We start from the raw sequence: 27,738 nt of genomic DNA, 5'->3' as shown, positions 1-27,738 counted from the left end.
ACATGGATAATGAAAAAAATTTGAAATCCACTCAAATGTTTGGTATTTCAGATAAAACCATCTCAGGAATTGCCTGCAAATAACCCAGTGTCCGATCCAGGAGGTTTATATCCATACTGAAACTTCAGGTTTCCCCTCTGAGACGGAAACAGTCATTATCTGTATAGCCCTAATTGGTCCCTTGTCAGCAAAATAGAGAAATCTTCCAGTGCGCCAGGCGTGACAAACACTAATAAGTCTGGGCAATGGGTGTGATACCTTGGAAGGTCATTTGGGCTGCTGTGCACAGCCATGAAGCATTTTGAGTACAAGCCACTGCATCATTATTTTTCCTTATCTGGCTTCTATCTTATATAATAAATTCAAGCTGGTCTTTAGTACGGTGGATGCTGTATCACAGCGTTCTGTTCATCTTCACTTTTACCCAAATCAATTCACCACAGCTCTGCAAGCATATGCAGCAGTTGTTGGAAGCTTTGCCACAAGCCTTCAGTTATTGCTGTTTCTGGCTACAAGGTGAGCCCTGCAGCACAAAAGTTTTCCCCAGTCCCTCCTGCTTACTCTCCACTATTTATGCTGCTTTATCTCTCTGCAGGTGTGCCCGGTACGCCTCAGATCTCTGGCTTTGAAAAACCAGTGCCAGAGGGCGAAAAAGTCACCCTCACCTGCACCAGCACGGGCAGCAAGCCCCCTGCCAAGCTGCGCTGGTACAAAGGAGACGTCGAGGTGCAAGGTGAGTGACAGAGGGAATTAGTTTGCATGCATGCGTGGATGTGTTTATTTGAGATTTTATAAAGTGAGGTAAAATAATGTGTGTTGGTAGCTGATGCACTCTGAGGTTTGGACTCGTGTCCTTGTGGGAGGAAGAGTGAGGTTTTGTCGGATACACAGATGTGGATCCTGCTTCTGTATCTATAATTATGGCCTGTGTGGTTGTGTTTCCAAGTGTGAGACAATGATATGCGTGCAGATATGAGTTTCTTGTGTGTGTAAGCCGTGCTGCGTGTGTGTCGTGTCCTTGCCATATTGCTTTGTGTCTCTGTATGCGACCTAAACCTGTAAATGTTTGTGTCCAAGTGTGAGAGCAGGCTGCCTGTCTGTGTGAGCGTGGAAACACGCTGAGCGGATCTATTCCCCTCTTTTTCCTCTCCTCTGATCCTGTAAATGTGGATTTTTCCAGGGGCTGTGCACGATGCCTGACAGAAGTATTTACCCCTCTTGATCTTTTTCACGTTTATCACATGACAACCAGAAACTTTCGCTGGGATTATATGTGATAGGCCTACCAGAAATTGCAATTAAAATTGAAATGGAAGGGGAAATAATGCATGGGTTTTTAAAAGTGTGGCCTCCACTCAGCCTCATTCACTTGAATACCTCTAAATAACATCAAGTGCAGCCAACTGCCTCCAGAAGTCTGTGAATTATTAAAAAGAGTTCACCTGTGTATAAACTCTAGGAGCTCAGAGGTCTTTTAGAGGATATTAGTGAACAAATAGAGGACCAAGGAACACTGCTGACAGGTCAGGGAGGAAGTTTGAAATGAAATCAAATCTTTATTCATTTCAAACACGTAAAATGTCAGAGAAAAAATAAAATAACCATAATAATAATCAGACAGAAAAACAAAACTTCCATATGCAATCCAAAAAGGAGTAGGAAGAACAAATAAGCTTAATTCTTTCCCCAATTGTCTCAGTTTAATATATCCCACATTATTTACATGTCTAATTTCTACTCATTCTATGTCTATAAAATTTATTTATTAAGCAGTCGACACCATGCTTAGTCTGTACAGTTTTCTGTAAGATATCCATACAGCTACATTCATCTTGAACAAAACAACCAAAAGCAAAATCTTTCCCTCCTCCTGAATACAGGACAACCTGCCACCTCTGGACTCAGGTTGAAAACATCTAGAGGTCAGAGGTTAACCTTCCATCAAAAAATTACCAAGCAGCCAGACATGGTTTGGATTTTTTTTTCCTTCCCAAGTTTAGATATTTATATTTAACTGCCAGTATATTGAGAGCAAAGTGGAATCAAAGTCAAATTTATTGTTTGTGTGCAGAAACTTTGGCTATAAATCTGGTTCTGATATTAATGCATAGAGAAACCCAAACTTAAATACATTTGGGAATCTGGGGCAAAACTGAACACAGATGTTTACAGACACTATCAAATCAGACTGAGCTTGAACTTTTTTTGTACAAGGAAGAGATGTGCAACAAAACTAGAGCACTATCAATCCCAACCTTTTCTTATTTTTATATATAAAAAAAAACAACTATAAATCATTTATTTTATTAATTCCACCTTCCAATTATGCTCTACTTTGCATTGCTTCTTCACGTTGATGTTTGTGGTGTTAATAAGTTTCCAAGGCATGTACTGATCCGGTTCTTATTCATGCAGTTTCCATCGCTGAGGCGCTGCAGCATCTCTGTAAACATGAGAATCAGAGCAGGCCGGATGTAAGCGGGGATAGCTACGCAGCGGAAGCTCTTTAGAAAAAGGCAGGGCAGAGGAGAAGTTAAAGGGATGTGGTGGGACAGTCAGGCAGAGACAAAGAGAGCTTTGCATGAAGTCACGCTCACTGACTGTCCGTTACAGATAAGTGGGAGAAATGAGCAGAAAAGAGAATAAAGATAAGAAGGAGGGAGAAAGAGAGGAAGGAAAAATATAAGCTGCCTTTTTTTTTTGTTGCTAAAAGGCAAACAGATTATTGAGTTTGCCATCGGCTGACTGTGACTCAAACTTATGGTAACAGCAGTGGTGGCATCTTTCCAAATTACCACCATGTTTCCTGTAAACCCCTGAATAGCTGTTGCCTTATTACTCAGAGGCTTTCTGCTTTGCTTTAGTGAGCAGACCAAACATGTTGGCAGAGTAAATTCTGCTGCCCTCTCACTGCTTCCTCCATCTGCCTTATGAGGAGCTCTGCTGACCTGCAGCACTGACGGCACTTCGAGAACAGCGCCCTCTTTCTGCCAGCAGACTGCACTTTCCATAAATTATTCTGCTTAGTATTTTGAAACTCCTATACAGTATCGCTTTGTATTGTAATTATTGAAATACAATACAGTAATACAAAAGTATAAAGATGTATTGATGTAAAGATGCTGCAGTTAGGCTTTGTTGTGCAAAAACGCTCATCTTGTCCAGATGCCTTGGCAGTGTTGTTATAATTATGGATTGAAAGGAATCAAAAGAATGGGCTAAAGCCACAAAGAGAAGAAGGAATGGGAGAGCTGCCCGCCTGAGGACAGATTATCTGCTCCTTTTGTTACAGGCAAACTAAAAACAGGAGACAGAGAAAAATGGGAGCAGCATGAAGAGGAATGTGCCTTTTACAGAGGCTGGAAGTTTGCTTAAAGACTCAGTTTACCCAAAATACGGAAAAGAAATGCTTTACCGAAGCTTTAAAGGAATGAACACATTTTTGTGTCATTAACTGCACCTTGCATTTTTCATATTGCTCTTAACTTAAAGTTCATTTTTCTTTTGGACTGTATCAGCTAACAAAATGATCTGTTATCTTTGAATTGTAATTCAATACCGCTGCAAAATATATTGGGTTCTTTCTGAAGATGAAAGTAAAAATTGAGTGTTTTGGGGAACACGGAGGGTGTGCAGCATATCCAAGGCCGGGGCATGCATGGGCTGCAGATAACATCCAGAGTTTTTATGTTCACCACCCAAATGTCACATTGTGACCACTGACAGGTGAAGAGAAAACATTAATTGTCTTGTGACAACAGTTTCTGGCATTAGATAAACATTCTGACCTTGAGGGTGATTTGTTGCAAGGCTAGCTGTAAATGTCTGAGGACCTTCAACCATGGCCGGATTGTGAAGGCTCAGACAAATAAGATGTAACATTTCCACAGCTGCAGCTCAGGTGGGACTTTTCTAGTCTGCAGAAGAAACGGGATGCACTGAAGTGGGTAGGTAGCCAGAGAGAACTGCCAGTTTTTATTTTATTTAATTTTATTTTTTGTCTTTTAAGGTTTTTTTTTGTTTATTTGTTTTTTTTTGTTTTTCTTTTTTTGCTTTTTTTTTTTTGCTTCGACCATGACCAGTGACTGGCTGGAAACTGAAATATTCAATATTTTTCTGATTAGTGAACTCAAACAAGATTTACTCAGGAAACTATTACAGTCAGGCAGACTGAAATGTAGCTACTTTCAAGATGAGAATTTAAAAATGAAATCAGATGTATCAAAAAATATTTCNCAAAGCCTAACATATAATTCAATTCAAGAGTACACATATTTTAGAGGTTTTGTAGAGTATAATCAGAACAAAATGTCTGTTGAACACATATGACTTTTTATAAACAGAAAAATGGGTACCATGCAAGCAAAAATTGCAAAAGTACAAAATGATGGAGTAACAAAATGACTAGAAGTTGTTTCTGCATGTTAGAAAACTGACAGTAGCCACAGGAGTCCTGTTCAATCAGAAATCATAAACATGATTCAGTATTTTTTGTCTGAAATCCAAGACTGAAAACCTTCCTTTCAGACTGCCACAGTGGGGAACAAAAACTACTCAACACATTTATGTTTTTATATCTCTAATGCTCCGATTGACATCAAATTTATAAGCAAATCTCAGTAATAACCCAATTCAATCACAAATACAAATATTTCAACACAGATTATTCCATAAATGAAGTTGCATAATGAAGATGAATGAGTGATAAAATGAGTAAATGAATGTAAATTCAGAAAATCTGAAACCTGTCAGTAGTTAGAAAGCACTCCTTCCTGTAAGGGTAAATTATTATTAGCCAGTTTAATCCTGATGGCCATGAAAAAGATTCTCACTACCAAGGTTTTCCATAATGAACATGACATAAAGTGTAAAAGCAAAGAGTTCCTAAAAAGTTTGCAGCCTTATGATTAAACTTATTCTTTGTCATCCTCAAGCATTTTTTTTCTTAATTCACTGTTGTAATTATTTCTGGGTTTCTTTGTGCAGATTTCTTCATATGTGTGGATTTCCTGGGTTTTTACTAACAACCTGTGCAAATTTCATGTCAATAATCACATACTTTTAAATTTAATGGAGGATTCTTTGTGTTCGCTAAACTTTGCATCAACTTCTGTTTAAACAAGAATGTTTAAAACTCCAAGTTTATTTGTGAAAAATAAAAGTTTCATCTGTGTTTTCTGCTCTGAAACTAGCCAAGAAGTTCTTGGATGACAACCAGAGCTGCCAAGGATTTCTGCCTCATTTTTTTTTGGAAACTGCTCTAAGTAGAAAACGAGATGCTAGAATTAAAACGCTAAGGGTGGAGCGGGATGGCTTACGTTTGCATGGTTGAAAAAAGCCAAAGGGCTCGTTCTCAAATTTAGCGTTATTCGTTCGGCATCGGCAGAAGCATCCTCGAACATTCTTTCATTCAGATTGCTTGGTGGTTATGCAGGGTTTAATGAGGGAATTAAACGTAGTTGCCCTGGACAGCATTGGGAGCAGCAGCCAAAAGAAATGTTAAGTTGCTATTTTGTAAGAAGGATGAAGAGTGAAGCCTGGTTTGCTTCAGCTCTTTTAAATTAGCATGAGAAACACTCCTTTCTGTTTCATTTCATATTCCTGTAATTGTGACTCAAGCATTTTTTTTTCTTAATTCACTGTAGTTGACAGCTGTGACACTGTATTCTGCGTTTCCTAAATATTTCATGACCCCCGAGAGAGAGCCGCCCCATTAAAAATGTATACTAAAATGTTGAAAACACACGAATCTCCATGGGAAAATTGAGCAGAGATGTGGAGGGTTTTGGCAGAGCTTTGTTTGTTTGTGTGCATTTTAACCTTGTTTTGACGTGAATGATTTGACTCCTGCACACACAATTACACATCCGGACACAACTGCTGAGTACGGCCAGTTTAAAGGGCTGTGTCGGTGCGTTCAAAATCTGTGTCATGCCGGTGCTCTGTCCTGAGAATAATTTATAGGGGCTTTATTCTTTTTCTCCGAATATAAGGGAAGGGTCTCAACATGACTTTTCTGGCCAGTTCTATGCGTGCAGTATTATTCCCTCATTAATATTCAATGCTACTTTTCTGCAAGGGAGCTTCCGCACACAGTGCACTACATCAAATGGTGGTACATTAAAAATTGACCACGTTTGTATTTTTTTGATGTACACCTCAGTTATTTCGTTGCACTTTTTAGTGCTGCTTGTGGGCATCTCTGCGGTGCTGAGGAGCTAATATCACAGAAGCATCCTGATGAACAACAGTGCTGCCAATGGAGACATTAAATTCAATTATGGCACCCATAACAAGTGAATTATATTTAGCCAAGTCATGCAGCATCACCGACCACTTGATCGCATCATGCAGTGCTCTGCAAACATTGCATATCGCCTTTTCTTACTTTATTTACATTCTCAAATGTATATTTATTACAGTTTGGTTTAAAAGTGTGAGCTAAAACAGGTTGGATGTAATGTAACAGATACACTTCTGCACATGATGCCTCTGGATGCTGACTGCCACAGGGTGGAGTCTGCTGAAAAAACACATCAGTCCAGTGGAAACTGAAGCAGATCTGCCTGTTGGTCTTTAACGGGTGTTCAGGTTTGGTCACAGAGCTGAAAACCTCCAACGTAAAAGATTTGAACTTAAGTTATTAGATAAGTAACACGTTTGTTTTTAAGTAAGTTAACTTACACCAGTAATTTGTTGTGGATGGTGCAGCCCTTGAATTTAAATCATAAGGATAGAAAAAATTTTTAATATAACAGAGAACCTGAAAAAGTTCTTCTTGCTGCATTACACTCACTGTCTGTGCTTTTCTTCAACCTCGCAGTGACAGCAGGTTGTACTGTGTGTGCATTTCTTTTGGAAAAAAAGAAACAATGCAGCACAAAACCGTCTGAGAAATCATGCAGAGGAATCCATCAGCCTTCAGCTGATCTGCTCTATACAAAATGTTTTCACTTTTGGTTTATTCAGAATCTTTGTCTATCCTAAATGTAATTTTCTGTCTGACAAACTGTCATTTTCAACATTTTTCTCTGGGGCAGGCAAAGAAAATACTAACACATAATTTTTTGCAACAAGCTGAGTGACCAAAGATCAACTATAAAATCTTAATTGTGCAAATTTTTATGGTGGAAAAAAGAAATAACTGAGACTTATTAATTTAATATATTTCATAAATCTTGGCAATGTAAAGGAAATCTGCCACTCAAATGACTGAAACTCAGTTCCTTCAATCATCTACATCTGGAAAACCAACTCAATGTTTTTATCTCATGTACCTTAAAGTACTTTGTGATGTCATCAATGATAAGAACTGCATAAAAATCACCTGTTGAAGTTTAATCTGAGCAAAATAGGAAGAAAGTGGCTTTAAAACACCAAATTAATATTTTAGCTTAAGCTTTGGTATAATTTTGTAATTATTTTATTTATTTTACTGTTTGAATTTACAAATAAAAAATATACAATATATATGTACAATGTTGAAAATTATAGATACTAATTAACTTAATTGCCCTGCCTTTATTTGCAAACAATTGTGATTTTTATCCATCCATGTTCTTTACACCCTTGTCCCTCAGTGGGGTCGGGAGGGTTGCTGGTGTCCATCTCCAGCTAATGTTCGGGGCGAGAGGCGGGGTACATCCTGGACAGGTCGCCAGTCTGTCGCAGGGCAACACAGAGACACACAACCATGCACACACACACTCAGGGGCAATTTGGAGAGGCCAATTAACCTGACAGTCATGTTTTTGGACTGTGGGAAGAAACCGGAGTACCCGGAGAAAACCCACCATGCACAGGGAGAACATGCAAACTCCATGCAGAAAGACCAGGGTCAGGAATCGAACCCAGAACCTTCTTGCTGTAAGGCAACAGCTCTACCAACTGCGCCACTGTGCAGCCACTGATTAGTTTTTAGTGTTCTATAAAAAAGTTCCATCCATCTGCACGTTCATCCATCCATCCATTCATTCATTCATCCATTCATCCATTCATTAATTCATCCATTCATTCATTCATCTATTCATTCATTAGAAAGATGCACATGATCTTGTCAGTTAGGTTCTTTGTCGCTCCTCTTGGCATCCGTTCTTGCTTTGCTCTCACATTCATCCTCTTCTTCCTTCCTGTCCAAATCTTTCAACTGTATTTCTGTTTATGACTATATATAAATATGTATATATATATCCATCGCTCTCCTTCCAGTCTTAATGCACAAGATGGCAGTTTGCAAGTAGATGGCAGACGAATGTTCATTATTTAAAAAGCAGAATGACTGTAAACTCTGCCAGCACTTGGAGAAAGTGCTGCCTACAGTGACTCCAGATGGAGTTTAGAAAGTTTTCTTCCCATCCCCTCAACTGTAATGGCGGTGATGAAGAGGCCTACTAAAATATTTGGCAGAGAAGATGTGTGGATTACTTTTGCTGCCTTTGTTGTGTTCGGTTTGACTCGTGCTTCAAGTTAAGATAGTAATTAAGCAAAAATGTGTTGAGTTTTATTATGTTTGGAAAAAACATCGCTGGGAAAGAAAAAATGCATCATGAAATTTTGGTTTGGCTGGAAGAGTTTTGATGTTTCCCTTGGCCTCTGGTTTTTGTTTGACCTCTTTGTCCATCTTAGTTTGGAACGTCATGGAAACCTCTGAAGCAGCCGAGCTGAATGAAGGAGGAAGTCTGCTCTGCCTTAGATTATTGTTTTCTTGGTTTTCTCTTTTTTTAAAATAAAGTTATGAAAAATGCATTGTGAATATGCATTTAGCCACTTTTACACTGATACAAATAAATCCCGGTGGAGCTAACTGCCTTCAGAAGAATTAGTAATTAGAGTGTGACTCTGCACAACATACCCTAACCCCATTGTGAAACATGGTGGTTGCAGCATCATGCTGTGGGGAAAAGTGTCTTTCATGTTTTTTTTTAAACTTTATTTCAAGTTCTCTTCACTTTATTCCCCACTTTGTGTTGCGTTATCACAAATATCCTGATGTGATCAGTTGAAGCCTGTGAATGTAACTTAATACATTTTAGCAAGGTAAATCCCATCGTCACTTTGTGAGTAGATCTCAGTTTTGCAAACTAATGTATTTGATGATGTTAGCCAAGCTGGATTACCAACACTTTGCTGTGTATTGGCTCCATTTGAATTGCAGAAATAGCATTTTAAAGAGATGACACAGTATTATTCCTCTCGTAGAATTAATTGCGTTCCTGTGAACATCTCAGTGGACCGTCGTCTGCCATTTGGGGGCTTCTCTCCAAATATTAGACTACTTAATATGAGTGCCACCAGTATTGTAGGATTGTTGAGTTAATGAAGGAATTTTTTTTGTCAATCATTTCCTTTTGGGAGCTTCTTCAAGCTTTTGTCATTTGTTCAAGTCTTGGAAAAAATAATGTGGTTAGCATTTCAAATTTGTCACAAGAGTGAAAGACTCTGGGGCGACTGACCTCTTTTACTTCATGAATAAAGAAAAAAGGTTAAGCAGAGAAAGAGTGTACTCTTATTGTTATTGTAAAATTTCCATGTAAAATGTCTTTCAAAATGGATTTATTATAAGATGGGCTGAATCGTCACAATTAAACCAAGTCATATCATATTCCCAGTCTAAAGTCTGCTTTACAAATGGAAACACATCAGTATAAAATGTTCAGCTCCGAACTTGATTGGATTGTAGCCAACACTGACAGGCCAACGCTGAGGTCCTGCAGAGTTGGACTCATTTATTTATTCCATTCAGTGTTGAAGCCAGTTGTAGTTGTTACGAGATACGTCTGTTAGCAAACTGTAGAAAAGCTGTCTAATATAAGAAGCTGTTATTTATGCCATTGTCGCTAAAATATTTGACAGTTTAATTATCTGCAGTGTTTTCTTGACGTTGCACTGCGGCCCAGCAGCTCCGCAGTTCATATTTATCATTGAACACAAAGTCTGTCTCAGTTCAGTTTGGAAAAATATGGAATGAGAATGCTAATTTTATAAAACATGTATTTTGCTGGTTACCAGTCTGGCTGTCAGTCAGGTAGCCAGGTAGGAATGGGATGCACATTTTGTGGATTTAAAACCGTAACTTTTTGAAACTTTGGTGTTTTTTGATTTTGTAAATCGCCCACTTATTTCCATGCTGGCTGATTGTTCTCGACACATTTTCATTCTAACTGGGGCTCAAAGTCAGAACTCCTGGAGGCTGTTTTTAGTTGAGGAACTTGAGCCAGCGTAGAGCTACAACTTACATGGTGGTCAATTACATCTGCAACCTGCCAGAGTGTATTTATACACCAACAACAAATGTTTCTTTTAGATTTTTTTCTTCACTATTTCATTGTTTAGTTTTGTTTTCAGACATTCGGAGAACAGATCTTTGTGTCTTCATACAGAAAAACACCAGTGTTAAGCTGTCACACTGCATTTTATCTCGCCATGTATGTCGGCATATCTTATATGTATTATGTGGGTCTAAATGTGAATAAATCAAGCATGTTTTGTGAAAGCTTAAATCCTTTCAGTGAAACGTTGAGGCTATAAAGAAAGAAAGAGTGTGTGAAAAACGATTGCAGCACCTTAGGAGTCAAAAGAATTTAAAATCAGCCATTCTACTACATAGAAAACGGTCTACAAGTGGAAAACATTCAAAATAACCATCAACATGCAGAAGTCTGGCTTTTCAAACAAGTTTATCCTGAAAGCAGACCACAGCATGCTAAAAGAAGTCTCCAAAAGCCAGAAGTGGAATGATGGCACCTAAAGTATGCAGTTAGATTTGTTTCATAATTATTCAATCAAAAAAAAAAAAAAAATCACGTCAAACAAAAACTCTTAGTATGAAAATGTTGGCTCTAAAATCAGAAGGAAACTGCAAAAGTTTAACTTTCATGGGACATTTGCAAGAAGGAAACCTTAAGATGTAGTAAAGTTCGCCAGAGAAATCTTAAAGGCAGGCAAAGAGTTTCTGGAAAAAATATACTTTCTATACACCTGAACATGTTTGGCATAGAAAACATGCAACATTCCAAGAAAACTTACTAATTCAGTTATTTATTTTTAATAAATAACACATTTTTTATGAGATGTCTATTTTTCTTTGCATAACTGTATAACAGTATGAAACGCAAAGAAATTCAGTGCTGGAACCCAGATAGGCTGTTGTGCCTTTCAAAGAATACACACAAACTACGACACAATAAGTTGTCTAACTTTTAAAAACGTTGTCTCAAGGTTTCCTGACCAAATGCCATCTCTTTAGATGTTTGCTTGTTTGGATGCTGAACATGTTCAACCTTGCGTCTCAGGAACAAAAGCAGCCTCTGTTATAGTGCATTAAATGTTGATGGAACAAGTGCAATTTTAATCAGGAGAGTCTGGTTGACTCTTGACTGTAAGGCTTGCTTTATTGATCTGTTCTTTTCTACTTTTTATGCTGCTTTTGTTGTTTATGTTTGCTCTTTTAGATCTTAGAGCAGATTTGTTATTGTTGTGGATCGGTTTGGGCAAAGTAGCTGGTTAGGTTTGGGAAAATATCTGATTTTTATGGCTCCAATGGTCCAGGACAAACATATTAGAACTTTGCCTGTGATTGTAAAGCAGTGTTATTAGTTTTCTGTTTGTCAATCCAGACAACTGTCTGGATTGCTACTAGTCAGAATGTATTTAATACATGGATAATGAAAAAAATTTGAAATCCACTCAAATGTTTGGTATTTCAGATAAAACCATCTCAGGAATTGCCTGCAAATAACCCAGTGTCCGATCCAGGAGGTTTATATCCATACTGAAACTTCAGGTTTCCCCTCTGAGACGGAAACAGTCATTATCTGTATAGCCCTAATTGGTCCCTTGTCAGCAAAATAGAGAAATCTTCCAGTGCGCCAGGCGTGACAAACACTAATAAGTCTGGGCAATGGGTGTGATACCTTGGAAGGTCATTTGGGCTGCTGTGCACAGCCATGAAGCATTTTGAGTACAAGCCACTGCATCATTATTTTTCCTTATCTGGCTTCTATCTTATATAATAAATTCAAGCTGGTCTTTAGTACGGTGGATGCTGTATCACAGCGTTCTGTTCATCTTCACTTTTACCCAAATCAATTCACCACAGCTCTGCAAGCATATGCAGCAGTTGTTGGAAGCTTTGCCACAAGCCTTCAGTTATTGCTGTTTCTGGCTACAAGGTGAGCCCTGCAGCACAAAAGTTTTCCCCAGTCCCTCCTGCTTACTCTCCACTATTTATGCTGCTTTATCTCTCTGCAGGTGTGCCCGGTACGCCTCAGATCTCTGGCTTTGAAAAACCAGTGCCAGAGGGCGAAAAAGTCACCCTCACCTGCACCAGCACGGGCAGCAAGCCCCCTGCCAAGCTGCGCTGGTACAAAGGAGACGTTGAGGTGCAAGGTGAGTGACAGAGGGAATTAGTTTGCATGCATGCGTGGATGTGTTTATTTGAGATTTTATAAAGTGAGGTAAAATAATGTGTGTTGGTAGCTGATGCACTCTGAGGTTTGGACTCGTGTCCTTGTGGGAGGAAGAGTGAGGTTTTGTCGGATACACAGATGTGGATCCTGCTTCTGTATCTATAATTATGGCCTGTGTGGTTGTGTTTCCAAGTGTGAGACAATGATATGCGTGCAGATATGAGTTTCTTGTGTGTGTAAGCCGTGCTGCGTGTGTGTCGTGTCCTTGCCATATTGCTTTGTGTCTCTGTATGCGACCTAAACCTGTAAATGTTTGTGTCCAAGTGTGAGAGCAGGCTGCCTGTCTGTGTGAGCGTGGAAACACGCTGAGCGGATCTATTCCCCTCTTTTTCCTCTCCTCTGATCCTGTAAATGTGGATTTTTCCAGGGGCTGTGCACGATGCCTGACAGAAGTATTTACCCCTCTTGATCTTTTTCACGTTTATCACATGACAACCAGAAACTTTCGCTGGGATTATATGTGATAGGCCTACCAGAAATTGCAATTAAAATTGAAATGGAAGGGGAAATAATGCATGGGTTTTTAAAAGTGTGGCCTCCACTCAGCCTCATTCACTTGAATACCTCTAAATAACATCAAGTGCAGCCAACTGCCTCCAGAAGTCTGTGAATTATTAAAAAGAGTTCACCTGTGTATAAACTCTAGGAGCTCAGAGGTCTTTTAGAGGATATTAGTGAACAAATAGAGGACCAAGGAACACTGCTGACAGGTCAGGGAGGAAGTTTGAAATGAAATGAAATCTTTATTCATTTCAAACACGTAAAATGTCAGAGAAAAAATAAAATAACCATAATAATAATCAGACAGAAAAACAAAACTTCCATATGCAATCCAAAAAGGAGTAGGAAGAACAAATAAGCTTAATTCTTTCCCCAATTGTCTCAGTTTAATATATCCCACATTATTTACATGTCTAATTTCTACTCATTCTATGTCTATAAAATTTATTTATTAAGCAGTCGACACCATGCTTAGTCTGTACAGTTTTCTGTAAGATATCCATACAGCTACATTCATCTTGAACAAAACAACCAAAAGCAAAATCTTTCCCTCCTCCTGAATACAGGACAACCTGCCACCTCTGGACTCAGGTTGAAAACATCTAGAGGTCAGAGGTTAACCTTCCATCAAAAAATTACCAAGCAGCCAGACATGGTTTGGATATTTTTTTTTTCCTTCCCAAGTTTAGATATTTATATTTAACTGCCAGTATATTGAGAGCAAAGTGGAACTAAAGTCAAATGTATTGTTTGTGTGCAGAAACTTTGGCTATAAATCTGGTTCTGATATTAATGCATAGAGAAACCCAAACTTAAATACATTTGGGAATCTGGGGCAAAACTGAACACAGATGTTTACAGACACTATCAAATCAGACTGAGCTTGAACTTTTTTTGTACAAGGAAGAGATGTGCAACAAAACTAGAGCACTATCAATCCCAACCTTTTCTTATTTTTATATATAAAAAAAAACAACTATAAATCATTTATTTTATTAATTCCACCTTCCAATTATGCTCTACTTTGCATTGCTTCTTCACGTTGATGTTTGTGGTGTTAATAAGTTTCCAAGGCATGTACTGATCCGGTTCTTATTCATGCAGTTTCCATCGCTGAGGCGCTGCAGCATCTCTGTAAACATGAGAATCAGAGCAGGCCGGATGTAAGCGGGGATAGCTACGCAGCGGAAGCTCTTTAGAAAAAGGCAGGGCAGAGGAGAAGTTAAAGGGATGTGGTGGGACAGTCAGGCAGAGACAAAGAGAGCTTTGCATGAAGTCACGCTCACTGACTGTCCGTTACAGATAAGTGGGAGAAATGAGCAGAAAAGAGAATAAAGATAAGAAGGAGGGAGAAAGAGAGGAAGGAAAAATATAAGCTGCCTTTTTTTTTTGTTGCTAAAAGGCAAACAGATTATTGAGTTTGCCATCGGCTGACTGTGACTCAAACTTATGGTAACAGCAGTGGTGGCATCTTTCCAAATTACCACCATGTTTCCTGTAAACCCCTGAATAGCTGTTGCCTTATTACTCAGAGGCTTTCTGCTTTGCTTTAGTGAGCAGACCAAACATGTTGGCAGAGTAAATTCTGCTGCCCTCTCACTGCTTCCTCCATCTGCCTTATGAGGAGCTCTGCTGACCTGCAGCACTGACGGCACTTCGAGAACAGCGCCCTCTTTCTGCCAGCAGACTGCACTTTCCATAAATTATTCTGTTTAGTATTTTGAAACTCCTATTCAGTATCGCTTTGTATTGTAATTATTGAAATACAATACAGTAATACAAAAGTATAAAGATGTATTGATGTAAAGATGCTGCAGTTAGGCTTTGTTGTGCAAAAACGCTCATCTTGTCCAGATGCCTTGGCAGTGTTGTTATAATTATGGATTGAAAGGAATCAAAAGAATGGGCTAAAGCCACAAAGAGAAGAAGGAATGGGAGAGCTGCCCGCCTGAGGACAGATTATCTGCTCCTTTTGTTACAGGCAAACTAAAAACAGGAGACAGAGAAAAATGGGAGCAGCATGAAGAGGAATGTGCCTTTTACAGAGGCTGGAAGTCTGCTTAAAGACTCAGTTTACCCAAAATACGGAAAAGAAATGCTTTACCGAAGCTTTAAAGGAATGAACACATTTTTGTGTCATTAACTGCACCTTGCATTTTTCATATTGCTCTTAACTTAAAGTTCATTTTTCTTTTGGACTGTATCAGCTAACAAAATGATCTGTTATCTTTGAATTGTAATTCAATACCGCTGCAAAATATATTGGGTTCTTTCTGAAGATGAAAGTAAAAATTGAGTGTTTTGGGGAACACGGAGGGTGTGCAGCATATCCAAGGCCGGGGCATGCATGGGCTGCAGATAACATCCAGAGTTTCTATGTTCACCACCCAAATGTAACATTGTGGCCACTGACAGGTGAAGAGAAAACATTAATTGTCTTGTGACAACAGTTTCTGGCATTAGATAAACATTCTGACCTTGAGGGTGATTTGTTGCAAGGCTAGCTGTAAATGTCTGAGGACCTTCAACCATGGCCGGATTGTGAAGGCTCAGACAAATAAGATGTAACATTTCCACAGCTGCAGCTCAGGTGGGACTTTTCTAGTCTGCAGAAGAAACGGGATGCACTGAAGTGGGTAGGTAGCCAGAGAGAACTGCCAGTTTTTATTTTATTTAATTTTATTTTTTGTCTTTTAAGGTTTTTTTTTGTTTATTTGTTTTTTTTTGTTTTTCTTTTTTTGCTTTTTTTTTTTTGCTTCGACCATGACCAGTGACTGGCTGGAAACTGAAATATTCAATATTTTTCTGATTAGTGAACTCAAACAAGATTTACTCAGGAAACTATTACAGTCAGGCAGACTGAAATGTAGCTACTTTCAAGATGAGAATTTAAAAATGAAATCAGATGTATCAAAAAATATTTCTGATGGTATCACCTTTTGACTCCGATACGTCAAGATGCAATTTATTTATTTATGCTAACAGAGTTATTAAGAACAAAACCTAAAGCAGATAAAAGAAGGTTGGACACGGTATAAAAAAGCTGCTCTGTCAGGTTTCAAGCTCTGTCACAAAACATTTTGAATTCAGAACAATTGGCAGCTTTTGTGGAAATCTCAGAGTTACAGTAACGATGTAATCACTAATCTAGAATGAAAAACTTTAGTCTGACTGCAATTCCTCTTTGACATGACATAATGCCATCTGTGCTCCCTACATGAATAATTAATGACAAAAAAATGTTTTGAATAATGTTCCTGCGTTTCTGTAGTTCATTTAGATAAATCAGAAGTAGTTAAAATCAGTGTCAGCAGGCCAACGATTTGGAAACTTTCCAGCAAACTATGATGGCTGCATCTCTACTGGGATCTGAAAAAGGAAAGGAGGAATTGGCAGCCAAGATGCAGTTATTCCGATACATCGCTCTCAAAAGTGTACAAAGACCTGAAATGTGTTTTTTTGTGTGGTGTGGACAAAAGTATGTCATTATAAATCCTTTCATAGCATTTTTTTCACCTTTTATTTTGGCATATTATAACTAACAAAACAAAAATAAATTGCTAGAAGTTAAAGAAAAGCCGCAACAACCTGTTTGATTAACAGTGCCACCTTTAAGCACCTTTTAGATAAAATTTTTTCTTTCAGTTATCTTTGTCATCAGTGCATCAGCATCCTACATCTTGTCTTGGCGATATTTGCTGGCTCAACGTGAAAAAGATCTCCAGATTTATCAGATTGTGAAAACATTTCTTGTCTATAACCGTCTTCAGGTTTCTGCAGATTTTATTTCATATTTAGTGGTGGGCTCTCTGGCTGGCCCATCCAAATTCCTTTCTTGCTGTTGATTTGCAACTATTCATAATTTCATTCAAATGGACCTAAGAGTCCGTCTGAAGAAAATGCTATCAGCGTCTTTATTTATTGAAGGCGCCGTGTTCTTGCAGTGTTGTGTTTGTGCCACATATTGGATTTGGAATTACGATCCAAACATTCACGGTTGGTTTCATCAGACAGTAACACATTCTCCTACAAGGTTTGGGAGAAAAGCTTTTACCTTCAGCTTTGCTCTTCTGTCAGGACATGTCTGAGGAATAAAGGGGATACAACCACCTCTTCACAGATATTAATGGAGGTCACATTTTCTCCAATTATTTTTGACCACCATCATCATGCCACAGTGTGTAAATATAATGCTGTAGATATTTTTAACCTTCCCTCTGAGTGGCTCCTTTTTAACCTTTGTCACTTTTCTGCAAGCTATATATTTGTCTAAAAGTGGCAAATGAGCAAAATGTCAACTCAATCCTGCTGGAACCAGATTCACCTTGATGGATGCCAAGTGTAAAGTCAAGAAAACGGCTCAATCTCAGTCAAAAGGTGATTCAACAAAATAGTTTAAGGGTTGTTCATATTTATTCACTGCAGCTTCTTAGTGTTCCTGTGATAAATTTGTTTTTCACTTGAACTGTGCATGATAAGTGTCACATCTTAGGTTGAAAATTAATTTATCATTCTGATTTGGCATTTTAATAGGTTTCAAAAGCTGCTCTAAAAAGGCCTCTGAGCATCTGGCACATCCACGAATGTTACGTCCATGTAACAGCAAATTGATCAGGGCGCCTCTAGCCATGAAAGATGTTAACGTGTGAGTGTCCATGTGGATAGCCAGGCCAGTGAATCCTGCTTACATGAGGAGTAGTTGGCATCATGATTCAGGATGTGAAGGACGAAGCCCAGCAGAGGCAGCGTAATGCTGCAGGCAATGTTGTTTTGGGAGAAAACCTTGCATCCATCCATTCATATGGATGTTATTTTTCCACATGCCACCGACCCACCGAAGCATCACTGTGGACCGAATCAAACTTACTTCAGTCACACTTAAATTACATCCCCAGCTGTTCATAGTACTGTCTGTTTCTCTTTGTCCCTTTGATAAGAAAATATTTTAAACATTTTTTGCTGGAGGCCTTTATGAAAATCGTGATAAGTGCCAAATAAAACCAATTTCAGTCACGCTTTTTAACCAAAGATATTAGGTGTAAAACATTTCCCCTCTGACTGCAGTGTAGAAATATCACAAAATGTCTGAAATTCAAATGACTTGTACTGCATAAGCTGGTGAGGCATCTCATATCCCATTTAAAGTGAAACACCAGGCTAGCAGGGACCATAAAAGGAAAAGTGCAGTGATGGATCCTGGCTCTCTAAAGAAAGAAATACATGTAGAACCATTACAGAAAGCCAAAAAGGTGAAGGATCAGCAGTTTGGAGTGAAATAAAGGGACATTTTCTCTTGTGAAATGACTATTCGATATTTTACAAAAGTATAGATGGATACATTCATTGCCTTGCTGTATTTGATACCTTAAACACAGATATAAAGGGTTTTGATTGTGAAATTACTGCATGGTGGGAAGAAGTGAAAGTCTTTGTGACAGGATTTAGCTCCTCATAGACGCTGGCAGGAAATTTTAGTGACTTAAACTTGATGGCAGCTGGTGAAGGTCAGTGAGCAGCAGAGTGATAGGTGTCCTTTTTGGCTGATCAAACACCAGACATGCTGCTGGATTCTGCACCGTCTGAATCGGCGTGACTGTCCTTGATGGGAGACTCCTAAGAAAAAGACAATTTTGTTACAAATATCAGAAATGACTAAGTGGTCTAGTGATGGGAAAAAGAAGGCAAAGTGATGGTAGTTAAAACACTGGAGTATTTGATCAGCATAAGGTGTGATCAACAGGTCTGAAGCTTGCAGGTGTGTGTTAATACAGTGACAAGGTGGAAAGGCAATAGCAGTAATCTTAGAGAAGCAATTGTTGTTGGCCATCAATATGGGAAGGGCTATAAAGCTGCTTCTAAATCATTTGAAATCCATCATTCTACATCGATTATTCACCTACTATTTAAAAACTGCCACCACAAAGGAAGGAGACATTCAAAATCCCTGAGAGCTTCATCTCAAACTCTTCAGCACCCAGTTGGCATGTTAAATCTTAAATTTTATGTTAATACAGTTAGAAAAGCCAGATAAAAGTACATTCTCTAAAAAGTTATGTGGCAGTAAAACTTTTTTTTACAAAGCTATGTTTTAGGAATTCTCAAAATGTGCAGAACAAGTTGGAGCAAAACGCGGTCAAGCACGGCGTTGGCGGTGGGATTAGTTAGGCTCGTTTCTTGCAACAGCAATTTGAAGTAACTGAGTCAACTGCTTACCAAAGTATTATAAAGTCAAGTGGGAGGCCATCCATCCAACTGCTGAAGCTTGCTCTAAGCTGACTCATCAGTTGTCTAAAAAACATCAACCAATCTGAAAAGGAAGAGCTGAAAAAGAAGAGAAGAAAGGCCAAATAAAAATCCAGAGTTTGACCTCACTGCAACGTGGCAGCACACCTCCAAAGATCTCTGTAAAGAAAAATGATAAGAGATTCTCATAAAAATCCCAGAAAAAAGGTAATTCAAGCTACTGCTGATGAAGGTGGTTCTACAACCCACTGAGTCATGCACTGACCTGTGAGTTTTTCCTACTGTACCAATATTAAAGGAAACTTTCTTCTCCCTATAACTGTAGGTGGCTTGCAGAGTCAGATACGCATTATGTCTGCAAACTGAAACAACCCAGAGACAGCTGGAAGATGCAAAGCCGGTCATTAATCATGACTAGAAGGGCTGGATTCAAAAGTAACACAGACATCCATGGTGTATTTTTGGAGGAGTTTCGGTGAATGTGCCCTTTAGAAACGCAAGCACACAAAGAGAGATTTAAAGGGAATCAACTATGAATGATGGCGTGTTTTAGGCCTCACCAGCTGTCCTGACATTGCACAACACCAATCAGTCATTGCTGGATGACAGACTAACACACATAAACACATAAAACTTTAGGTTCAGCACACAAAACCTGCGGTGATGGAGAGATTATAATCACTCACTGCGCTCGTCTCCGGCTACGTGGCAGAGAGCCGCAGGTCAACGTGTTGTTATTGTTTCCCATTCATGCAGTTTTATTTTCTAGACGTCTTTTGACTTTGCTTGGATGTTGGAAACAGGATGGGTTTTCTCCAACGTATTCCTGACAGCCCAGACAGTAGGAGGGAAAGAGAAAGGAATGAGTGTGACTGAGGCTTAGCATATGTGCGTGTGTGAAGAGAGAAGGCAGCAGAGAAAGAAAGATGCCTTGTTTTAAGAAAGTGATGGTGAGGAGCTGACGAGAGAACAGAGAGCGGCCGAGAGCAAGCGAGGGAGAAGGGCAGCGTGCGCGCGCGCTTGTTCATAAAAATAGACAGAGCGATTGCAAGTGTACTAAGAGAGTGATGGAAGCTGCAGAAAGCGACGCGGGGCAGAGAGAGACAGACGGAAAAAGAAGACAGCAGAAGGGGGAATTAAGAAAACCACTAAAGAAGAAGTGAGGCTTCTTTGTGACTGAGCAGGAGCTGACTTGGAGGGGAGTGGATGAGGCGAAGGGGGACCAATTTTAAAGAAGAAGGGACAGGGACTAGGGGAGCGCAACAGGATAGAGGAGAGAAGCCGGAGTAACGGCTGATGAAATAGAAAGAAAAATCCAGAAACAGGATTTAGATAGAGAGAGAGAGAGAGAGAGAGAGAGAGAGAGAGAGAGAGTGGACGGAGAGCAGGAGAGAGTGCGGTAAAAGGGAGTGGTAATTGAGAAGAATGAAAGGCTAAGAGCTTTGAAGTCTGTATTACTTGTACTGTGTGAAAGGGCTATGGATCATTTAGTGACATCGATGTATTGGATTGGGGATAATAGGGATTTATGGTGGCACTTAAAGCCGCAGCAGCTGAATTTCAGCCCAAATTGTCATAATGCACATGGGGAGGATGTTGAAGGTTACATGGGCGTGTGTCAGTATGGAGAAGTATAATTAACGAGAAATTGCAGGTGGGAACACTGGTGAAGCAGGAAGCATCATAAGGCTGGGGAGAACAAAAACGTAAAATAAAAAGAAAATCTAATTAGAATTATGTTAAAGTTATGTTTTACTTGAGATGTCGCAATAAATATATACATTTTGCTCAGCAGCTCCTCGGGGACTCCTTTAATTAAATATTTATTATGTAACACCTTCTGTTTCAGCCTTGAGGATGTCTTGAAATGGCCTGGAGACATAAAGGATGCTGGTGCAGGATGTAAGATTAAGGGTGTCTGAAATTTCTCATTAAGAGTCTGGTTCCAGCAGTTACTGCACAGCCTTTCAGACGAGAATAACATCAGGCTCAGTTATAGAAAAATCAAATCTGGCTGGGGCAATAATTACAATATTAATAAATCTGTGTCATATTTTTAGACAGTTGTGGTGGTTGTTTAGCCTAAATGAGTAAACAGTGATATATTATCACAGTTCCAACTGGAATATTTATAATTCATAAAATTCTCATTTTAAATCTGCATTTATAATGTCCTCTGTATTAAGGGGCATATATTACATTCGGTGGCAAAGTTTTAGCACCGACTGAGGCCCCAGAAAGGAGAGCAGATTTCGATGCATTTTGGTACAAACTCAGATATGATGTGATGTGTTTGCTGGAGCTCCCAGCAGTCAGTCGAAACACTGGCTGAAGGTCACCAGACATGTAAAATCTAAAGCTTCATCAGTATTATTTGAAAATTGACTTAGGCTCAATAACTGAGACTTGATTTTTCAGGGAGATTCAGAACTCTGAGTCAGAAAAGGTTAAAAACAAACTATTCATGTTAGCTTCAGCTACATAATAAAGGCCAGCCAGACCAGTCTTCTAAACCAAACTCTATCTAAAATGACTTCAGGCAATTTCAGGACAAAATAAACTTAACATGCTTCCAACATCGTATTCTTTTCTTCTTGAACTGCCATCAGTACGCGGCTATGATCAAAGAAAGCACTACATATAATTACATTTCATCTGAAATTCAACATTCACTCACTAAATTGCACCTCACTTATGTTGTAATTCCTTACGTACCTTGGAACATGTTTACTGTCTAGACTTAAGAACAAAGGCTTTAAATATAGATTCAGAAAAAGCTTTGAAATGATTGCAAATCCTTCAGCTCAGATTAAACAGAAGAGCTCCCACCAAACCGCATATTTAAGGCAATATATAGTACAGCAGTGGGCGGGGTGAGCATGGGGGTTAACAACCGTTACCTTCTTTTACAAGAAAAGTATTTACAAAGACAAAATATGAAACGCTTCGTCTTATCTGGAATAAACAAATTTTGTTCTTTTTTTATTAATATATTTTTAACGCAAATGCACAATTATATTCCACATGAAAGTAAATACAAAATAACAATCAGTTTTCATCAATGCAGAGCAGGATTTCAATTCCTAACCTGCAGTGGTTCAGTGTTATAGACAGAAAAACCATCAGCAGGTGAATGGATGCAGCTGAGGAAGGAGCAGGTAGATGCAAATGAGGAAGTGATTAACAGCTGCGACGGGGAACAGAATGGTGGCCGAGGTGACGTGAAAGAACAGACAGAAACAACGAGATTGAAATGGGAAAAGAAACTTGAACAGCAAATTAAAATGAATGATAACTTAGAGAAACAAATCCAAAACACAAACAATGAGAATGACTGAAGTAACACAAAGAATAAATTAAAACAGCCAGTTAAAAGAAAACAAAGAAATGATTAAAAGAGAAAAACATTGAAACTAAAAGTTCAAACAAAGAATCACTGTTTGAGACCTGATTTGAACTTCCCACTCTAAGAATTAAGAAATGACTTGACTTGTCCCTCACAGAGGAAAATGTTTAGCATTTCTTGAACAATGACAATTTTAAGATCATCAGATATTATCTACCTCATTACAGAGACAATTTCTGCCTCATCAAAATAAATGTAGAACTGCATTGCCATGAAAGGTCACCCATGCATGCCATATCATCTCATATTGTGCCTTAAGGAGAACGCAACACATAACACTTGCATGATCCGACGACCCAGCCTTCTGCAAACCCACAGCACCACCACCATAAAACTCAAATCAAGCGCTGGTAATGCAGTCTGATGTATCTATGAGGCATCTGCTGTAACTGCCTGTAAAATATCACTGCACTCATGACACCACTTACGCCTCTCAGGTTTCTATTCTTCACTTATCAGCACCTCACAAGCCAAATCATTCGCATTCCTCTCACTGGTCTGAATGTGCAAGAGACGTAAGCCAAATAGGTTCAGTAATTACACATTACAAACAAAATGGCTACAACAAAGCTGCACCAACTACAGATCCTCGGGTTGAGCAAATCTAGCATTGTTGGGTGCCACTCCGTTTTAGTTTTGTAAACAAAATTAAATCTACTTGACAAGGCTGTTAACTTTATGGAGGAAATTGGTCTAATAAATTCATCTGACAGTTTATTTTCCTTATGTCACTTAGAACGTGACTGAATTTGAGAAGGCTCGTCTGCATTTGGACATCACTGCGCGTCGTACATTTTCATCTCACCCACTGACGCCTGACATTTTAACGAGCAACTGGCGGGTTGTTATTGCTTTGAAAGTGTTGGATTTCTGTTTTATTTTTCTCTCTTACATTCAGGCAGTTTAATTTTCTTTTGTGAAGAACAAAAAAAAAAAGACACATGCAGGTAAATCAGGGAAATCAGTCTCTTATGTAAAGCAAAAAAACAAAAAGCTTCTTAAAAGTACAGTAAGAGCACCACAGTTTACTGGATGCTTTTTATCTGTGGTGGAAATTGTAGATACTTTATCTGAAAGTTGTTTTTTTTTTAGTTGAGTGCAGTAAAGTACAGAAATGATAAAGACTCAGCAAAAAAGGACCCACTATACAGTATCCAGCCGCTGTAATCACTCAGAAATCCCAGGGCTCCAACTTTCTTTGGAAATTATGACCTGATAACTCACTTTACTGCTTTCACTGCTCATAATCTGATTAGAAGGGATGAGTGATGAGATTCAGTTATTTTAAAACCTTCCTCCTCTACAGGGGAGGCCGTTAGCTGAGCATGTGTTTCTTTTGTTCACAGTTAGGTATTTTCACACCTTTGAGATGCCAAGCAAAAGCTATATTCTCCTCATTTAGCAACTGATCAGCTTTACTTGAAGAGCTCAGAATTTTCTTTATCTAAATTAAAATAAACTACAACAAATTAGAAAAATTAAAAAGGCCTAAAAAACATCCGGAGTTTATGGGTAAATGCACAAGGAAGTTTCGAGCAATAAAGTGAAAATTAAGAGCCAGGAGAGATAAATGTAAAAATGAAGCACAACACATATTTGCTTCAATCTTTAACTTAAAACTGTGACTCGGATACACTGCCAACATTACAGTATATAAGTCCCCCCCTGGTTTGATGAACATAATCAAAAATGGGCTCTATATCAAATTATTCAAAGGTCACATGCTTGCCTCACGTTGCCAACTAAAACAACCCAATTGGGTGCCAGGTAATATGATAATTTTGCTGGTTCAGTACCCATTAGCATAAACAACAGCAGAAACTCCCATTGAAACTATAGACATATTGTGGACAATCCCAAATGTGGGAGTTTGTTTACGCCTCAACTGGACCCCACAAAGATTACCTTTATAAAAAACGACAGAAATTATTTATTAAAACACTTTTAAATGATGTGCACATTATTAGTTGAGCATAAAGTGCTGCTTCCTTCCTCTTTTCCCATCACAGTTTAGAACCTTGGCTTGTTAGTCTTTGTGGATGTGGGCATCATCAAAAGAAATTCATGGGTTTAATTGGGAATCAAAGTTGAACTTTTGCCAACTTTGATTCCAGAGTGACTTTCTGCACTGTTTGCACTCGATATGAGCAGCTCTGAGGTTCCCACTGCGTGATAAACCTGACTAAGCACATCCCAGTTGTGCTGGGATTTCCACAAAAGCTTCAAGAAAGATGATATAAGTGTTCTGATTGCTTATATGTTAAACAACAATTAACCCTGCTCATAAAACAGTAAAAAAAAAATAAAATAAAATCCTGCCTGACTTTTATCAGAAGGACTTTAAATCTTAGGAAAATCTTGATAAACCTCAATAGGGCTGACAAAGATATGACTAGTTTTCAAAAACATTTTAGATCTCCTTTATTACTGTAATATTATGTTTTAAAAAGCAGTACTATGCAAAAACAACTTTGTTGAGCTTTAAATCATGTTAATGACATTTCCTAATCAAAAGTATTTTCAGAGTGTTGCTTTAATTATTCGTGTTTGAGGAAGCCTTGAATCCTGCTCTTACAAACTGCTGCATACTTAACAAATTCTTTGTCTTGTAGCTACAGACCATAGTCAAGCTACTGCCACACACCCCTCCCCCACACAGCTCCTCCAGACTAGCGGCAGCAGCAATTAGCAAACACCTGGATGAATTGTGGATCTTCTGAGTTTATCATACTGCAGCTACAACACTCCTAGAATGGTTGGAAATGGCATCAAAAGATGCCATGGAGAAGCATTGTTGTGGTTATGTGTTGAAGGGGAGTTTTGGAAATGAGGTAGTTCTTAAAGAGACAGAGGCCACTTTCACAATGTCAGGTCAGAAGGTAAGAGGGTCCAAATGTAGTCCCTTCGCCCCATACGTTTGTGAGGACAGCAGAAAACCGCTGGTTTCTTCATTCAGCCAAGAAGGCCTGGATGTAACTTGAGTTAATGAAGTAGCCAATAGGATAAGTAAAGTGTGCTGGGTAAGTAATTTACCCAGTCCATGGTCAACACTAGTGCTAGAATGACCAACACGGCAAGGCAAAGGATTCATGTTTTTCAAGTATAATTGCATTGCTTTTTACATGAATATCCAACCCTAAGCATAAGTTCACACCATAAGCAAAGTTAATCATATATTGGTCTTCTATGCTTTATGTAATCTCTCCAACCAAAGTAACTATAATTGTAAACTCACACATTGAAAACTAATTTCAAAAACATGATTTTGGACTATTTCACTTTTCTGCACCCAGGGCTTCCCATTTTGCTCCAACCTATTTACATGGACAGCTGTACCAGATGGCCCTTTTTTTTTCCCTTTTTTTCCCCCATCACAGTCTGGGTCAAACAGATCCAAAGATGCAAAGATGCAAAGTAGCAAGTATGTAGCATCTGTTATAATAGATGTATCTTTCTAAAGCCTCACAGCCAGTCAGTGGTATACATTGGCCCTTTTGCTGCCTTTGATTGGTTCCAGCTTTGACATAGTTGATATTAAAGGCAAGTAGAATAAGAATATAGATCAAATTAAAGGGAAATAGAGTGGAAATATGAGCCATCTATCCCAAGTAAGGAGAAGAAAATTGTTCCATTTGACAGATTTTAATGAAATTGGACACATTTTTTACCCCACAGTCACAGATGAGAATCATATATGAATGCATGTGAGTGAAGTGGGTGGTACTCCATGCATCGCTGTGTTATTACACACTTAGTGGGTTGTGGGATGCTGAATTGCTGTGTTTAAGCACCCACTTATAAGGACACAATCTTTTTTTTTGCTTGGTTTGTGTAAATTAACCAAAGAGGATTTGCACCAACAAGGTGTAACCCATGTGTGAGAAAGACTTGTGAAAATTTAATTTTTAGGGTTTATTTTTACAACTTCAGTAGGATGTTGTTAAATCCATGTTTCATTCAGCACAAGGAAACATGTTCATCTTGTTGGTGGACTGATTTTGTTGAATACTGAGGCGTTGTTTTTGACCTATTTGTTTATCAGGTGATGGATTAACTGACTGGCTGGCTCAGCTCTCTGATCAGAAGCATCAATCTGAAAGACTTCGACCAGTTACTGCCACGTCCAGCTGCTTGATTCTGCTAATATGATTATCCTCTGGTGGACTGTATGCTTCAGGGTGGTTGCAGCTCATCTCTGTGGCATCCCAAACTGAAGGGCTGTTTGTTCTCCACATTGTTCCATAGCCTACCTATTCTTTCCTAAACCGAGCAAGAGGTCTTTTATAGAAAATTATGTGTATCTCATGAAAGTTTTAGCAGCTGCTGGAGTGTAGTTCAGCTTAAATATTAACAAAGGCAAAAGCTACACACACTTTAGCTAGTGCTGGGAAAATATGATCAAATATTAATGTGAATTTGAATGATTTATCCTTCATTAAAAATGTTACTTTCATTATGTGACTTTTGGAATTGTCTTGAATTTTAAAAATTTGGCAAACTTTTGAACTGGATTCGACTGAGCAGCAGCGTGTGATACGGCAAAAATACCTTCACTTTATGTCATTTCTTCTTTGCCTTTAGGATTGTGAGCACTGGTTTTGCAAAGGTATGAACACCTTTTGACTTTTTAATATTTTTGACACATTACAACCAAAACACAAAGATTCATTGGGCTCTTGCATGACGGGCATCAAGTAGGCCATTATTGTGAAATTAAAATAAAGTAATTCATCACTTTTCCTTTCTTGATAAATACATTTTCAGAAAAGTGTGGTAAGCATTTCACTTTAGAAAAGTATTTATACGACTCAATCCTTTACAGGCATCTTTTAACTTATAACGCCTGACAGTGTTAGTTATAAAAATAAAAAAGTGAGTTTTTTTTTAAAGACTGGTGATTGGCTAGAAATCTGCTATCAGTGGACCTCTAGTTTAAGTTACAGCTTGTTGGTCATTTCCAACCTCCGGTAATATAATTATAAGCACCTGTGAGAAATCTAACACTTAACTAATAAGCATCTTTTCAAAAATATCAAATGAGAAAAGAATTACAGAGAGACATTTTTACTGCCTGACACATTCAGGACTTTTTTCTGGTTTTGCCTTTATGTTCAGTGTGTG

General features: G+C 38.6%; 1 protein-coding gene across 5 annotated transcripts in view; it reads left to right on the top strand.

The window, feature by feature from the left end:
- Positions 1-27,738, top strand: part of cadm3 (cell adhesion molecule 3) — a 161,081-nt gene that overhangs the window by 92,729 nt on the left and 40,614 nt on the right. For all 5 annotated transcript variants that reach the window (XM_016671490.1, XM_007552029.2, XM_007552028.2 and 2 more), the window contains exon 5: positions 596-733. In XM_016671490.1, coding sequence (XP_016526976.1) covers positions 596-733 — 138 coding nt within the window. The remainder of the gene's footprint in view (positions 1-595; positions 734-27,738) is intronic.

Source organism: Poecilia formosa, unplaced genomic scaffold, assembly GCF_000485575.1.
Source record: "Poecilia formosa unplaced genomic scaffold, Poecilia_formosa-5.1.2 Scaffold45, whole genome shotgun sequence".
Lineage (NCBI taxonomy): Eukaryota > Metazoa > Chordata > Actinopteri > Cyprinodontiformes > Poeciliidae > Poecilia > Poecilia formosa.
The sequence above is the reverse complement of the archived record's forward strand: the minus strand, read 5'-3'. Positions and strand labels throughout refer to the sequence as shown.